Source organism: Arvicola amphibius, chromosome 8, assembly GCF_903992535.2.
Source record: "Arvicola amphibius chromosome 8, mArvAmp1.2, whole genome shotgun sequence".
NCBI classification, from domain to species: Eukaryota; Metazoa; Chordata; class Mammalia; order Rodentia; family Cricetidae; genus Arvicola; species Arvicola amphibius.
The window spans coordinates 46,527,149-46,543,798 of NC_052054.1; the positions used below are offsets into that span (position 1 = coordinate 46,527,149).

The 16,650-nt window shown below is 35.3% G+C and overlaps 1 protein-coding gene across 1 annotated transcript; it reads right to left on the reverse strand.

Annotated features, from left to right (window-relative positions):
* Nucleotides 1–1,038: 1,038 nt before the first annotated feature.
* On the reverse strand, nucleotides 1,039–16,153 carry LOC119821657 (amine sulfotransferase-like). Its single transcript, XM_038340804.1, has 6 exons — nucleotides 16,002–16,153; nucleotides 12,704–12,912; nucleotides 11,264–11,390; nucleotides 10,146–10,240; nucleotides 7,084–7,267; nucleotides 1,039–1,160 (listed from the first exon to the last, which is right to left on the reverse strand). The coding sequence occupies exons 1-6, from the start codon at nucleotides 16,141–16,143 to the stop codon at nucleotides 1,039–1,041; spliced, it is 879 nt and encodes a 292-aa protein (XP_038196732.1). The 5' UTR covers nucleotides 16,144–16,153.
* Nucleotides 16,154–16,650: the final 497 nt, after the last annotated feature.

Consider the following 16,650-nt stretch of genomic DNA (forward strand, 5'->3'; position numbering starts at 1 on the left):
ACCAGAAATAAAGAATGGCTATTTTATTTTATTATTTTATTTTACAGGATAAAAATGAGCTTCCACAGACATATGACAATTCAGTTTCCTACCTAGAAGGTAGGGATATACATGCCACAGGGTCGTACAAAAGATGTGTGATAATATGAGCAAGGTTCCCAGAGCTGTGACTGCATATATCAGGTAGTTACCCAAAATTTAGTTCACAGCATCAATAACATTATATGTAAGAGCAAAAGAAAATCTAAAGTGCATTATCTACAAATGTTGGTAAAAATAGTAATCAATCCATCGTATACAATTATAAAATCATCAAAAAATAAAAATAATCAACAAAATATTTAGACTTTATTGAGTAGGGAAACACATCTTCTTCCTTCTTTTCTGGTTCTTGAAATTCTGATATTTTTTCAATGCTTGGTTACAATTTTCCAAATTAAAATTTCTAATATTCCCCCCACCACCTTTTTGAGTCAGCAAAAGTTGAAGATTTATTGTGTGAATGGGAAGATGTTTCTTGATCTAAAATATATTTTCTAATTCTTCTGTCCATTGGTGTTTGGCTTACATTCATATCTGTATGAGGATATTTGATCATGTAGACTGGAATTATAAACAACTGTGAGCTGGCATGTCAATTCTGGGAATTGAACTCAAGTCTTCTGGAAAAGCAGTCTATACCCTTAACCACTGAGCCATTTCTCCACAGTTCTTAATCAAAAATTTAACCATAAAATATGAAACAAAAATGTCCACTACAGAGAATTGTTTGTAGAGATTTTTATACATTACAAAGCACCATATTTTTTATTCTTTAGTGCACAGTACCAATGCTAACTAGGACCCAAACTAATTTAATTTTGAAATTTAAAATCATGCATTAAACTCATTGCAATTTATTCAGGCATAGTTTACTCATTTTGTTCCTTAATAAAGCTTGGCATTTAATGATTAAGATACAGAAACATATCAATTTATAGAAAAGCAAGCCTTTTGTTTAATGGGCTTTTATGTTTATTTTATACTAACATTGGAACTCTAGTCTTCATTTATATCCCAGACAAACTTCAGGGGAAAGTTTTTCATGTTTTTCTTGAATATCATGTCAAATCGTTCATTCTGCTTCACTGTCAGATGATGTTTCCAGTCCCCAATGGTACCTAGTGGGATAAGCACAGGGACAGCCCATAGGTAAGTGAATAAAAATAGCAAAGGTCACTTTAACAGCTCAATGTCTTCTCCAACCCATGCTAGGTAACCACAAGTGCTCTGTGGAGTTTGATAACTCACCTTTCTTTACAGAAGACAGAGCAGGAATGACACCTACACAAAATATAATAAATGCCCTGCCAGATCGCTGCCTCATGTTTTAATGAACCAATCATAACCCATTCTTTAGGAAGAAACAAAAAACTTCAAATATGAATACATGAGAATTTTTAAAGTAGTTTACTATATGTCAAGCATAATACAAACCAACAATATTTATCAATAAAATGTAATATATACCCCAAGGTTGTAGTTACATATGCTCATGTTTAGTCTTATATTTTATTCCATTGGTCTGTATGTCTATTTTATGCCAGTACCATGCCTGTTTTATTATTACTACTCTATAATGTATTTTGATATCTGGAATGAATATGATTATGATTGCTTTGGCTATCCAAGGTATTTTCCAATTACAAGTGAATTTGAGATTGGCCTTTTTAAAAATTTCTGAGTAGTATGTTGTGGATATTTTGATCGGGATTTCATTGGATCTACATTGCTTTGGATAAGATTTTCATTTTCTCTATCTATATTAAATCTACCAAACCATGAACATGGAGGTCTTTCCATTTTCTAATTGTCTTCCTCAAAGTCTTCACAGATTTAAGCTTTTTCATTGCAAAGGTTTATTCCAGGGTATTTTATTGCCTTTGATGCGCCTGTAAGTGGGATTGTGTCCATAATCTTTCTTTTAGCATGTTTGTTGGTGGTCTATAGAATGACTACATATTTCTGTAAGTTGGTTTTATATCCTGGAACTCTGCTGAAATTGTTGCTTGTTTCTACAGGGGTTTTGTTGGAATTTTAGGTTCTCTTATGTATAATATCATATCATATTCAAATAGGAATAATTTTGCTTCTTTTTTTCCTGTCTATAACTCTTAAATTTCTTTCTCTTGCCTTATTGCTTTAGCTGGTGCATCAAACACTTTGCTAAAATGCAGTGGATTGGATATAATAGCAGATAACCCTGTCTCATTCCTGGTTTTCATGAGATAGCTTTTAAATTTTTCTCAATTTAGGATAATGTTGGCTGTGGATATGTCATATATAGTCTTTATTATGTTGAGGTATGCACCCTACAGTCTGAGTCTCTATAGGACTTTTATTTTAGATTTTGTCAAAGGCTTTTTCTGCATCTACTGAAACAATCATGTGATTGTTGTCTCTAAGTACATTATTACATTTATGGACTTTCATGTGTTGAACCAGTTCCACACTCATGGGATAAAGCAAACTATTTATAAGGTTATTGCTTTATTTTATTTTTGTTTGTGGGTTTTTTGAGACATTTTCTCTGTGTACCTCTGGCTTCCAGGAACTTGATTTGTAGAGCTGGCTGGCCTTGATCTCAGAAATTGGCCTCCCTGTACCTCCAAAGTGCTGCTATTAAAGGCATGTAACATCATGCCCCAGAAAGATCTTTGGCTGGTTTTTTGTTTGTTTGTTTTTTATGGTTTTGTTTGGTTGTTCTGTTTTGTTAACTTTTATTTTTTATTTAAATAATATTTTTTACATTTATTTTATATACTAATGAGTTTCCCTTCCCTCCTCTCCTCTTGTCCCCTCCCCTTTCCCATCTACCTCCCTCCCCTTCCACTCCTCCTCTGTCTCCATTCAGAAAAGGGCAGGCCTCGCATGGACTTGTACAAAGCATGGTACCTCAACTCCAGTCAGGACTGAGCTCCTCCTCTTATGTTGAAGTGGAGCCCAGATAATCGAGCATGGGATATAGGTTATCAAAAACCAACTAAGAGGTCCTGCTCTCTCTGTTAGAAGCCTTATTAATAGAGCAAGGTACAGTATTGTCACACACATGCAAGAGCCTAGGTCAGTCCCATGCTGGCTGTTGGTTTGGTGACCTGGGAGCTCCGGTCAGCTGTCTCTGTGGGCTCCCCCATGATGACCCCTGGCTGGTACAATCCCTCCTCACTTTCTTTGGCAAGACTCTCTGAGTTCAGTGCAGTGCTTGTCTGTGGATCTCTGCCTCTGCTCCCATCCGTTAGGGAAGTCACCAATCTGCTTGCAGTAAATGTCCAGTCAGGCATCCTCTCTACTATTGCTAGGAGTCTTAGGTGGGGTCATCCTTGTGATTTCCTGTAGGTTCTCTGGCACCGGGTTCTCCCTAACTCCAAAATGACACCCTCATCAAGACATCTCTTAGTTACTCTCCCCCTCCATCCTGCCTCCAACCTGCCTCCCACACCCAGTCTGCCCAACCGGCTCCCTGTAGTTCCTATCCCTCCATCCCCCCCAAGACCCGCCCCCAGTTTATCCAGGAGATCTTTTCTACTTCCCTATTTCCATTCCCAGGGAAATACATGAATCCCTTTGCATCCTCCTTGTTCTCAAATCTCTCTGAGGCCATAAATTGCAGCTTGGTTATCCTCTACTTTACTCTTAATAACCACCTATGGGTGAGTACATACCATGTTTGTCTTTCTGGGTCTGGGTTATCTCACTCAGAATGATTTTTTTTCTAGTTCCATCCATTTGCCTGAAAATTTCATGAGGTCATCGTTTTTTACAGCTGAGTAGCACTCCATTGTGTAGATGTACCACATTTTCCTTATCCATTCTTTAGTTAAAGAACATCTAAGTTGTTTCCAGGTTCTGGCTATTATGAATCATGCTGCTATGAGCATAACTGAGCAAGTGTCCTTGTGGTATGATTGAGCATCTTTTGGGTATATGCCTAAAATTTATATAGCTAGGTCTTGAGGTAGATTGATTCCCAATTTTCTAAGAAACCACCATATGAATTTCCAAAGTGACTGTGCAAGTTTGCACTCCCACTAGCAGTGGAGGAATGTTCCCCTTACGACACATCCTCTCCAACACAAGCTGTCATCAGTGTTTTTGACAATAGCCATTCGGACAGGTGTAAGATGGTATCTCAGAGTCATTTTGATTTGCATTTCCCTGGTGACTAAGATGTTAAACATTTTCTTAAGTGTCTTTCAGCAGTGTTGAGAATTCTCTGTTCAGATCTGTACCACATATTTAAATTGGATTATTGGGTATTTTGATGTTTAGCTTCTTGAGTTCTTTACAGAATAGAAAAAGTATCCTCATCAACCCCATATCTAAGAGAGGGCTGATCTCCAAAATATTTAAAGGTCATGTTTTTTTTTTTTTTTTTTTAGAAAATGACATACTACCCTCAGTTTAAAGATGAGGATGATTCCTACCTACATTCTAAAACATATCCTTATACTGCAGATAAGTGTAGCTCTCACCCTTCATCCAAGCAATTTCTCTTTATAACAAACAGAAACTATTATGGAGAACAATAACAGTCCATAATGCAGATATCAGTGGCTCCTGTGGAGTTCAGCACCAATGAACACGCCTATAACTAGAGTCTTGCACCTAAGATTCAGCTGAGAAACATTGTGGAATAGAGGGCAGAAAGATTTTAAGAGTGATATTGTTTCTCCTAGAAGTGACAGAGAAACTATACTCATTATATCGCAATATAACATGGCTACCTAACCAAGACCTAAACAATAGTAATATCAATAGGCATGCTAATAAGGAAGGAAGAAGTTTCAAGGATCCCACCCCTAGATAAAGAACAAGCAACTAATGACTGCTGAGAAAAGGAGAATTTACCACTCCCAGAGGGGAGCCTACTAACTGTTTGACCAATACTAAGTGGTTAGTTCTGAAGCCATACACCACATAGCTCTTACTAAGAGAACCCAGCAGGTTACATTTATATATTTATGCACTGACATATGTATATTTAAAGTGCAGGAGGTTTAGAATCAAAATAAGGTCATCGGTTTAAGAGGGAGTGAGAAGAGCACATGGGAGAAGCCAGAGGGAGGGGACATACCAAGGGTTAAAAGGACAAGGAAGGAGATAAGTTATACAATATTTTAATGAAAAATTCTAATAAAAAAAATAAAGAGTATTTAACGGCCAGAAAAAAAATGCAATTGCATGGTGCCATAATTGGAGGGCTTTTGTAAAATTATTTTGTTATTTACCTAAAATGTATGTTCCGTGTGTGTGTGTATGTGAGAGAGAGAGAGATACATATAATTCAAACTTATAAATTCTTCCATTTTCATTGAAAAATCAAAGCCAAAGACTTTCGATTAGTGATGTCAAGGTTACAGAGGACAACAGAGCTGCCATTGTTACAATTTTACAGGCTACACATTTGCAACCACCATTACATCCTTTTAAAAAGGAAACAAACACTGGGAGGTGGTAGCACTTGCCTTTTATACCAGCACTCAGAAGGCAGAAGCAGGCTGATCTTTGTGAGTTCAAGGCCAGCCTGGTCTATAACAGCTAATTCCAGGACAGCTAGGACTATTACATAGAAAACCCCTATCTCAAAAAACAACAACAAAAATTGTATTTTCTGCTGGAACATGTGATTATACAAACTGTATTCCTTGCATTTGGAAGAACAGTAAATTAATATTGGTATGAGAATTGATGAGCACTGGTCTAGTGGAGAATAAGAAGTAAAGGGATGTTAATTTGCAGAAGATAAAACAGGAACATTTTGTAAATTATCAAAAGTAACATCAGTTCCAATAAATCATTTACACATTATTTATAGCCAATGTCTATCATTATAATTGTCAGCAATGAATAACTTAAAGTAATCAAAATACATGTCGAGTTATGCTTTCAAATGTTACATTAAATGATATAGTGAATTAAATTTGAGCTTTGAGTTTCAAAAGTACCACTTTAGGTGAGTTCATTATTCTTAACAAGTGCTGACACACTTGTTTACGTCACAATGCCTACATACGGTTGTTCATGCCTGTGTTCCCACCACAAGGGAGGTAGAGGCAAGACGAGGTGTCAGAGGTAATCCTCAGTTACACATAGCAAGTTCAAAACCAGCCTGAGTCACATGAATGAGACCGTTCAATTTCAAAATTGAAAAGAAAATATTAATTGTTTATATGTAAGTTTGAATCACAGACGATAGGATGAATAAGACATGGCTGTAATTATGGCAATGAACAAAAGTGGGGTGTGAGGAATGAGCAGCTAAACCTCCTGCACTTTAAATATACAGTGTGTTGTTTTTTATAATATCTTGAAAAAAATAAACAGAAGTAAAATTAAAATTTTTCTGGACTCTCCAGGTGAATGCCCTCAAGTCTATTCCTAGTAAGCAAGAGACAGGAGGAAATCAAGTTCAAGGCCACACTGAGCTACACAGTGTCTGTGATGCCAGCCTGGACCGAGGAGTAAGACTTTCTTTCAAAATCAATAAAGTCACCCCATTTCAAATTTTCTCTTTTATAATATCCATTGCCTAGGACAAGACTCTTGACATGTCTTTAAAGAGTTGAATCATATGAGTTCTACTGGTTGATTGCCACCAACCACTCCCTCCTCCTTCCTCTACCTTTTTTGTGGAGGGAAGACAGGCATGAACAGTCATATACAGGTTTTGGGTGTCAGCAGTTGTGAAAAAAGAATGACCTACCCTAAGCTGATAATCTTTAAGACCACAAGTCAAAATTTTAATTTATTAAATCATTTAATGTAACATTCTAAAACATAATTTGACATATATATTTCATTCTTTATAAGGAAGGAAAATCACACATTAAATAAGTAAAACTCTTGTGGTTTTTCCTAAAATACTATTAAATTTCCTGATAAGTTCTTTTAGTTCAGTGTCCATTAATATTTTTTATGTTCCCTAGGTTCCCAGTGCCTTTAGCACCTGGAGAAACACATTGGAAGCACACAGTACTATTGCTCCCAGGGACGAGACTGGGGGAAGTCTCGGTACTTTCATTTTTACAAACCAGTGATTCTCACCTTTGCGCAGGAAATAGCCATTGCTTCTTGCCCCAATTTCCTTGTTTATAATGTTACCATAATTTGCTCGCGGGTCAGATTTCATGTTCTGAAACGTAGCTTGTCTCACAACAGCATCCACATCTTCTTCACCCAGTTCTTTCTCCAGAAAACTGCAGATTTTAAGCACTGAGCCCCTGAGGTCCTGAAAAAGTCATGGGTTGAGGAATTATTAACTTTTTGATGGAGGTGTGAGTTACAGTCAAACATGTGACATGAACATGTAGAATTCTTTCCTAGAATTCAAAGATGGCTCAAAAGATGCTAAAGGAAAAACAAATTAATATGATTATTTCAACTGATACAGAAAATAATTTCAGTAAAACAGTACAAAGCAGTAGAAAGTACTTCAAATACAAAAGGCTACATGTAAACACCTACACATAAAATCATACTTAATAGGAAACATATAAAGATTTTCAGGTGGTGTTGAGAATCACTCAAGCGTTCCTACCTCTCTTTGCTACAACCTTGGGAATAACTAAAGAAAAAGAGGATTGTAAACTAGAAGCGTATGAAACAGATCATGTGGTTTTCAGTTCAGAAAGTACAATCAAATAACAATTCCATTTACAAGTGTGGAGTGTACAATACCAGATGAATTTCTATACATTAATAAGGAAACTGTATCAACATTGCATCAATAACAACAAAAACCTTAGCATTAAAGTTAACAAAGGCAGTGAGATAGCCTATTGAAACTCCCCAACCATTACCGAAAGAAATACAGGAAAACAAAACAGAGAATTCTCTAATACATATGAATTGCAAAACAGTATGTTTTTTATTTGTTTTGGTTTTTTGAGACAAGGTTTCTTTGTAGCTTTGGAGCCTGTCCTGGAACTAGCTCTTGTAGATCAGGCTTGTAGATTTTGTGGTTTTTTTGTATGTTTGTTTTGGTTGAATTTTTTTCGGTTTTTTTTTTTTTTTTTTTTTTTTTTTTGAGACAGGGTTTGTCTGTAGCTTTGGAGTCTGTCCCAGAACTAAATCTTGTAGACCAGGCTGGCCTCAGACTCACAGAGAACCTTCTGACTCTGCCACCTGAGTGCTGGAATTAGAGGCATGCACCACCACCTGGCCATATTTCTAGAAATATGTGAAAAATCATGGAATCCAAAATGCTATATTAATACTATAGATAGAACATATGACACAAATTCCTATTCTGGAACTCCATGAATCATCTAAATGAACCATCCTAATTTATATAAATGACTCTGCATTAAATTACTGTTATTTGTAACAAAATATTTGATAAAATATGTATAGTAAAATTTTGAATATAAAATTACAACTTCCACTTTTATGAGATAAACACCAATGAACAAAAAAAGTTCAAATAGACTCTTAGAAAATATTAGTGGCTGATGTAAATACCTCATTTTCAATTCTAGATAGGCCATTGAAATTAAAAGTCAACATAGAAAACTCAGTTAAATTGCATCATAGATTAAGAGGATATAACCACTATTTATGGAAAAGTCTATCTGTATTTATCTGAGCTCTATTAAGTTAAAAACAGGGGGCTGGAGAGATGGCTTAGAGGTTAAGAGCACTGATTGTTCTTCCAGAGGTCCTGAGTTCAACTCCCAGCAACCACATGGTGGCTTACAACCATCTGTAATGAAATCTGGTGCCCTCTTCTGGCCTGCAGGCACACATGCAGACAGAATACTGTAAACAAAATAAATAAATAAATCTTTAAAAAAATGAAAAATAACCAAACATATTAAGTTAAAAACACTGACCAAAACAATGTAGGAAGAAAAAGAATTATTTCACCTTGGAGGTGATAGTCCACCATCAAGGGACAGCAAGAACTAAAGCAGAAATATGGAGAAATACTCCTTATTGACTTGTTCCTCCTGACACGCTCACTCTGCTTTCTTTTATCTTTCTCTCATGTGGAAGGAACTTATGTGGCCCATACAATAACTATATCATGGTTAGTAATTTAACTTCTACAAATAACTTTGTTGTATAATAAGTGACATGAAAAAATGAAAAACCCTTTAGATAGGAGTAGAATCACAGATGTTATAAATACTAAAGTTACCTGGACAATTTTAATATGACTCTGGTCATTAATTCAAGGAGACAAAAGACAAAATTAAAAATTGTCCAAAGTTGTAGATTCTGGCTGAGAATGTAGGTTGGAAAGAGAACATTTGTATGGCATGTATGAGACTCGGGTTTCAATCACCAGCATAGAAACAAACAAAACCAAGATACTGAAGGCAATGTGCCAGGTAAGATACTGAGTGCAGTAAGTGCATTCACCATGGATAACAGTATGGATCTTACACAATTAAGTATAGGCCCACCAAAATCCAGTGACCCCATTCCTAGCTGTATGTCCAATGAACATAAAGTCAGCATTCAAATCCTTATCGGCATCCAATGTTGTTGCACTGTTCTCTCTAGCCAAGGCATGGAATGTGCCTAGATATATATTATATATATATATGATAATAAAAAAGCACTAAATATACAAAAATAGAGTATTATTTCAACAAGAAGAAAAGTAAAAAATCTGTTGTTGGTAATGGATGAACCTTAAAACACCAGATTGTGTGAAATCAACAAATAAAGAGAAATAGAAATCATGTCTCTCTCCCAAAAAAAATACAATGGTCATTCTGAAAGCTGATGATTATTAGGAATTAGGAAGAAAAGAAAGGATGAGAATGTAAGAGATAACACCAATGCATACCGTGTTCATAGATGACAATACAACACTGAATCTATTAACACAAACAATTAAGGGGGGCTGACAATCTCTTAAAGAGACAAGTCTACTTTATGTAGGTCAGGTTGTCTGTGTTGACACAAGAAGAAATAACAAGAGAGGACCACAGGGAGAAGAGAGCCCTGAGGCAGACCAGTCAATTAAGCAGGGGCTGAATGTCAGAAACTTCCATCAACACAGAACCCAAAAAAGAGTGTGGTACAAGGACAGTGGGGAGCATGTGGTTTAAACTCAGAGATGATAAGCAATTTTCAAAACAACCACCTCATCTTACCTTCTTCATATCTTCATAGCTCAGGAACATTATATTGAAATCATGTCTGTGTTCATACCAGCCTCTAATGTGATCAAACCAACGGCTTCCTACAACTGAAGGGAAGAAAACTGAGTAACAAAGTCAAGGCACTATACTTACTGAGCAACAAATGATATTCTTTTCTCGTTTAGAGTATTCAGAAGAAAAAAAAAATGAAGCCCTTACCATTGTATGTCTACAGGACTATTTTAAAGAGTTCTTTTTGTGTAACAATTACACAAGGCTCATGCCAATCTACCTATTTAGGGATGTAGCAACACAGACACAGAAATTCTAGGGGCAAGAGCAGGATAGATTGTTCAGTGGTTAAAGCACTGGCTGCTCTTGCAGAGGACGAGGATGTGGTTCTCTGTACCTACATGGTGGCTCAGAAACCATCTGTAATTTCAGTTGCAGGGAATCTGAAGCTCTCTGCAGGCATATTGTACATGCATACATCCAGCAAAATGCTCACAAAACAAAATAAATAAATCTAAAACCTTTCAATAAAGAAATTCAAGTGTGTGACTTCAAAGATATCCTTCAGGGATGTTTATATTTCTCCTCTCTCTGAAGGCATATGTCTTCATTTCTCGTGTCCTATCTCTGAAGAACAGTGGGTTTTTTTTTTTTTTGCAACAACGAAATAGAACCTGATTATAAGGTTAGTAATGTGTGAGATCCTAATTTCACACCCCACAGCCTCTTTCATTAATCAGTTTTCCTCAGTAGTGACATTAATAATTCCAGTTTTCCAACAAGTATGTGTCATACAGAGCATACATTCACCTTCAACTTTAGCTATATGACTCTTCCTATGCCATTAGATAGAAAGAACAAATAAAATACTTGTAAATCCTTTGTGGTCTAGCCAAAGTATTTCCTAAATAATATAGAGAGAGTATTTCAAGTTGGCAATCCTCAAATAGTCCTGATAGTGGCAGTATAATAATGGTGTATCTGGTTATTTTGGTTCATTATTACTCTTTCTATGCTTCTCCTGCCACCTCTATCTCTTAGATACATGTTTCTACTTTGAGATGCCTTAAATGTCATCTTTGTTTTATAAACAAGTGAGAGGGAATAAATGTAGTTACCTTTTCCATCTAGAAATTTTTCCAGATAATGTTCTAGGGTTTCTGTAGCTTCTAGAGTAGCCACCCAATTTGAGAAATGAAAAAATGAGATCAAAACATCTTTGGGATTTCTATAAATATAAATAATCTGCAAAAAATACAAAGTTGCTTTAGTAATTCTTGGTTATTCTAATAAGTTCTAAACAATTATATAATAGAACTTGTCCAAATAAATTTTTATTTACTTCTAGGTAATATTTATGAAAATGTAATTGGTTATCAACTTTTTGTTTCATGTTATAAAATGAATACTTCCATTTACATAGTATTCCACACATGTGCAAGAACACAGTCAATGTTCTAGAAAAATATTACTTTTAAAGTTGATAAATGTGGTAAACATGTTTTCCATATAGCTTAATGCTATAACAATTGATATTCATTAAGTTTTCTGAGATAGCTTATATATAACCAAGGTAGCAGTGCAAATAAGTAGAAAATATAAGAATGAAATATTATGTTGATATAAACATCAACAGTATGTACACGTAATTTAAAAAGTAATATCTCTCTACTGTAATGAATGATAATTAGTGAGTTTGTTAAGAACATTAGACCAAAACCAAACACATTTCTAGTCTTAAAATAAGGAAATATTTCTTAAATAAGTTTGTTGTATTAGGTTTTTGTTTGTTTTTTGAGAAAGAAATTAAAGTTGGGTGGATAAGCGGGGGAGAGGATCTAGAAGGACTTGAGGGAAGGGAAGAATATGTTCAAAATATATTTAAACTTAAATTTGTTTTAAGTAATAAAAATACAATTAAAATAAAATAAGTAAATTATGAATTTATATTTTAAAAAGTCAACATATTTGATTATACTAAATTAAGAATGTTACTAATTAAATTAAACCACAAAGTTCCAAAACATGAGAAAGGCCATAAGTAGAGCAGCATGCAGAAGTGGCAGAATTAACGCCAGTAGGAAAATTATGCTAAAATTATAGTAAGGAAAACCTGGGCCAATGGTAGAATCTTTTCACAGGATTATCACTGGTCATGGTCCGTAATATCAAACTTTTAGTCTCATTATTGAACAGCCATATGAAAATTAAAACCAGTGTGAGACATTATTCAATAACTGGCACATTGACAAACATTTAAAACCAACCTGTCAAGTTACTAGAGGAAAAACAAGAATTGGTTCTTTGTAGGTTTCAGCAATAACTGATTATCCACTTTCTTCAGAAATAATCCACCTCCTCTGTAAGCTGACTACCCCGGTCACTGTGGCTCTGCAGTTCTATTCACAGATGAGGGTTCTAGGGAAGCTTGTGGAAGAGTACCCAGAAGACATACTCGAGAATAACCAGGGAGATGTACATCATAACACAAATACTGAAATACTTTTGTTATTCTATATTTAAGGTATTTTGTCTGTTCAAAAAGCTCTATGACATACTTTAGTCTTTTTACTCTTGAGACCTTTTGGCACTAAGTAATATGGAAGGTGGGAAGCGAAGATGCGAGGTGACGGCATATTGACATAGTCTAAATTATGTATGTTGTACTCAAAGAATGGTACTCTGTCCATTGTTTCAATGTTTTCAGTACTGTTCCGGTGGCCATCAAAATAAATCAGGCTGAGAATCTGCTGGGTCCAGATGGTCCCTGTAAAATGAGGTAACAATCCCATTTTCAATCTTGAGGTAGGTTTAGGTAATAAATATCTATAGTAACTTCATCCATCTTCAAGTCTTTGATGCTGTTTTAATATTCCATGTATGCTAACAAGCAAGTGTAATTGTTGTTTGATAGCTCGAAATTCCTTTTTTAATTGTATAGTTGATTTGTTCTGATTTCTTGATAGAGATTATTCAAATTATTCCTATAGCTTCTCTGTATCCTGTGTTCTAAAAGAAGTCTTTTTTAGTATTTCAAACTTCTAATTGACAAATAGCATTTGTAGATTAATGGATACATTCTTATAATATCACGCATATACACACTGTGCTAAAATCACATCAAGGGAAGTAACATTAACCTCTTCCTAACTTTTGTTCAGTTTTTAGCCTTCTTCATCTCCATAATATATTCATCTAAGGTATAGGATGCCCTTTAATGTGTGTTACAGGCATTGCTCTTCCTCCCTGAGACACTCTTACAAGTCGGGTATTACAATTTTAGAAAACTTAACAAAATTGAAGTGCATTCTTCATTTCCGGACTTCTTAAGCCCAACCCTAGGTTTCCATGTTCCCATGAATGGATTATAAATGCATTGTAGGGAAAGAAGAGGTCAAGATTTCCAGTTAACTTACTAATTCTTGGATTAATAACCATTCTAATAAGATGACAACAATAAAGCTATTTGGGAAATACATATAAAAACCCAACACTTTTTCCAGTTCAAATGGATCTGGGTGTAATCAAATGCAATGGTATTAATGTTCAACTTTATTTATTAGTGACAATTCTAAATGATTTGCCAGTGTAAATTTGACCTGAACATTTACTCTTGTTATTCTGATGATATTATGGTGAATTTCACGAAACGGTCCCGGAAATTTTGAACTAACCATTCTTAGGAAGATGTCACTGACTCCAGAGGTGTAACAACTGGAGTGTCTGACATCTTGTATGAGCCATCACAATCATAACCATTGTCCTAGCCTTCATCCAGGACCTCCAGGAGCAATTGACAATTCTCTACACACCTTGGTTTGGTATGTAGGGCACCAAACCAAGGGTGTGACATGATGAAGAAGCTTGATTTTATCCTTTTCTCTTATTGCCATGACAAGGATAGGTTACCAGTATGGACCACAGCCAGGATACAGTTCATGCTGAGGTGTATAAATGTACATCTAGAAACATATTGGTCCCAGGTTCACAAGAGGAAGAATTTCCTAAAATATTTCTGTAAGATCTTAGTGTGGTTATACACTAGAAAAATAAAACAAATCTCCAAATACCTATTTTTGACTCACACAAAAAAAAAAAATACCTAAGAGGAGATTTCAGAGCAATGGGATAGGTGAAGATTGGTGGAAAATGACCCTCTGAAAGAAAGTCATACTTTCTGTTGGCTGTGCCGTAAATGTAAAACAGAACAAAAACAAAAACCTGTATGTCTGATCAAAGTCTCTTTAACTATACATCAATATTTATAAAAATGCTACAGTTTAACTTGTTAGTGTGTACAAAAACAAAGTATTTTTCAGATCTTGACAAGTCCTTGAGTTTAGGATCTACAGTAAACTGAAATGGTTATTTCTAGAGTCATGAATTTCTGTGATACATGTAAACATTCCGGAATAGAAACCAAGGCAGAAAGTAAACAATGAAATTAATTTTGAAGTGATAATTTTATCTTTACATGCTTGCACATGTGCCCATGTGTGTTTGTGGTGTATATCTAGTGAATGTGTATGTGGTGCACATGTGGATATGGTGGACAAGTGTGTGTGAGAGAAAAATTTGTGCGTTTACTCACTTGTGTGTGAGTGCAGCCTGATGTATGTGTAGTGTTATGAATACAGTTGCCTTTAGTCATGGTTGAAATATGTTCATTTTCTGAGTATGTGGTCCAGCTGGGTCAAATGAGCATCTGCTGATTCTCCTGGCTCTGTCTGCCACCTCACCACAGGAGGCTCAAGATTACAGACACACATTACCATATCTGGCCTACAAGTGTGTAAGTGATCCCATCTCAGGTTTTCATCTTTCAAGGCCAAGACACGCACTTCACTCAACAGTGTTAAAAGGTTTTCTGTCCACACCATGTACAACCCCATTGTCTGTAATGTTTGGCAACAGCCATACATGAACTAGTTTTTAAAATGGCATGTGAAATTTTAAGGACAGATTTATTTCTTAAATTGTATCAACCACAGTAAAAACACAAAAAAATCTTCAAGTGTTGATTCTGGTGACTCATTTGTCACCATTGAAAGAGGATTTTCCTGTGTCCAGCAGAACATCACTGCTCCAGCACTGATGGATTTCACATCTCAAGAAAACAAGTGTGTGTATGTGCATGCATGTGTGTGTGTGTGTCTGTGTCTGTATGTGTCTGTGTGTGTGTGTGTGTGTGTGTTTGTACACATGCATACTGGTGAGTGTAAGAGCTTCTTTTCTCAGTAATTTATTTTTATTTTATGTGCACTAGTGTTTTGCCTCTATATATATATATATCTGTGTGAGGGTGTCACGTCTTGAAGTTACAGACAGTTGTTAGCTGCCATGTAGGTGCTGGGAGCTGAACCAGGGTCTTCTGGAAGAACAGTCAGTACTCTTAACTGCTGAGTTGTCTCTCCAGCCCAAATGCAAGAGCATCTTAAACTATACTAAGTAGACCTCAGTTCCTGTAGAATACTTTTAAAGCAAGTGATATGTGGTCTAAAAATTATTCTAAACAATGAAGCATTTGCAAATTTGCATTCAGGAAAAATTATTTCAGATGATGTGATCCCCGTCCAAGAGACCAAACAGGTCAGCGCTCACCAAGTGTGTGCTCCTTGCTCTATGTTACACATCTCATTATCACAACATTCCTGCTTTCCACCAGAGTACACACTACATTCTCTGATAGTGGCTTTTTCTCCTACAGATTGGGGTTTTATTTAGATTTTATCCGATCATAAATTGTTATGTAAATATAGGTTTGCTGCTTGTGGAGAGTAGACAGAAGCCATGTTTCCACACATAATAGTAAACCAAAGAAGACATTAAGAGCACGTGCTCACTCCTGGCACTTACCAGATTTTGGATAGGTTACCAGGAAGACATCATCATCTCTAATTTCAAAATCTTCCATCATTTCTAAATGTTCAATATCTGTAATCAATTTCTCAAAATTATATCCTTTAAAGTTAAGCAAATATTCATCTGTGTTATCCATAATTATTCACCTAGAAGTAAATCCATAGAATACATTATTATATTATATTATTATACAATATTGTCAAGTATTATACAATATTGAATAACAATTGCTGGGAGGTTAATATGGGCCAAGCACCATTTAGATATCTTATGTGTATAAATATTTACTGTGAAAAATAAATTACATAAGTTATCTAAATTTCATAATACTTTAATATTGCTTTATTTTTCAAATCACCTCATTAAATATGATGAAAAGAAGAGTTAGTATATTTTCCTGTAATTCTATGTAGATTATTGAGATTATCACAATTCTAAACATGCAGATGAGAAAATGGGGCTACAGAGATGTCAACTAAATTATTCAAGGTTGCCCAGCTAGCCACCCTCAGAAGTTTCATAACAGAAAGTTGGGCACAGAGGACATGCAAATAATCTAGAACATTTTGCATTTTTTTTTACCTGCATGTTTTCATTCTCACAAAAATAAGAAACTCTCCAAGGTGGAATTTTTGTATTTGAT

Bases quoted from the DNA above. Each gene is read 5' to 3' on its own strand.
- LOC119821657 (XM_038340804.1), bottom strand. From the start codon at position 16,143: ATGGATAACACAGATGAATATTTGCTTAACTTTAAAGGATATAATTTT. The intron at 12,913-16,001 runs GTAAGTGCCAGG...CTCATTTTACAG, and splicing joins GGTAACCTATCCAAAATCTG to GGACCATCTGGACCCAGCAG. The intron at 11,391-12,703 runs GTATGTCATAGA...TATTTTTTGCAG, and splicing joins TCAAGAGTAAAAAGACTAAA to ATTATTTATATTTATAGAAA.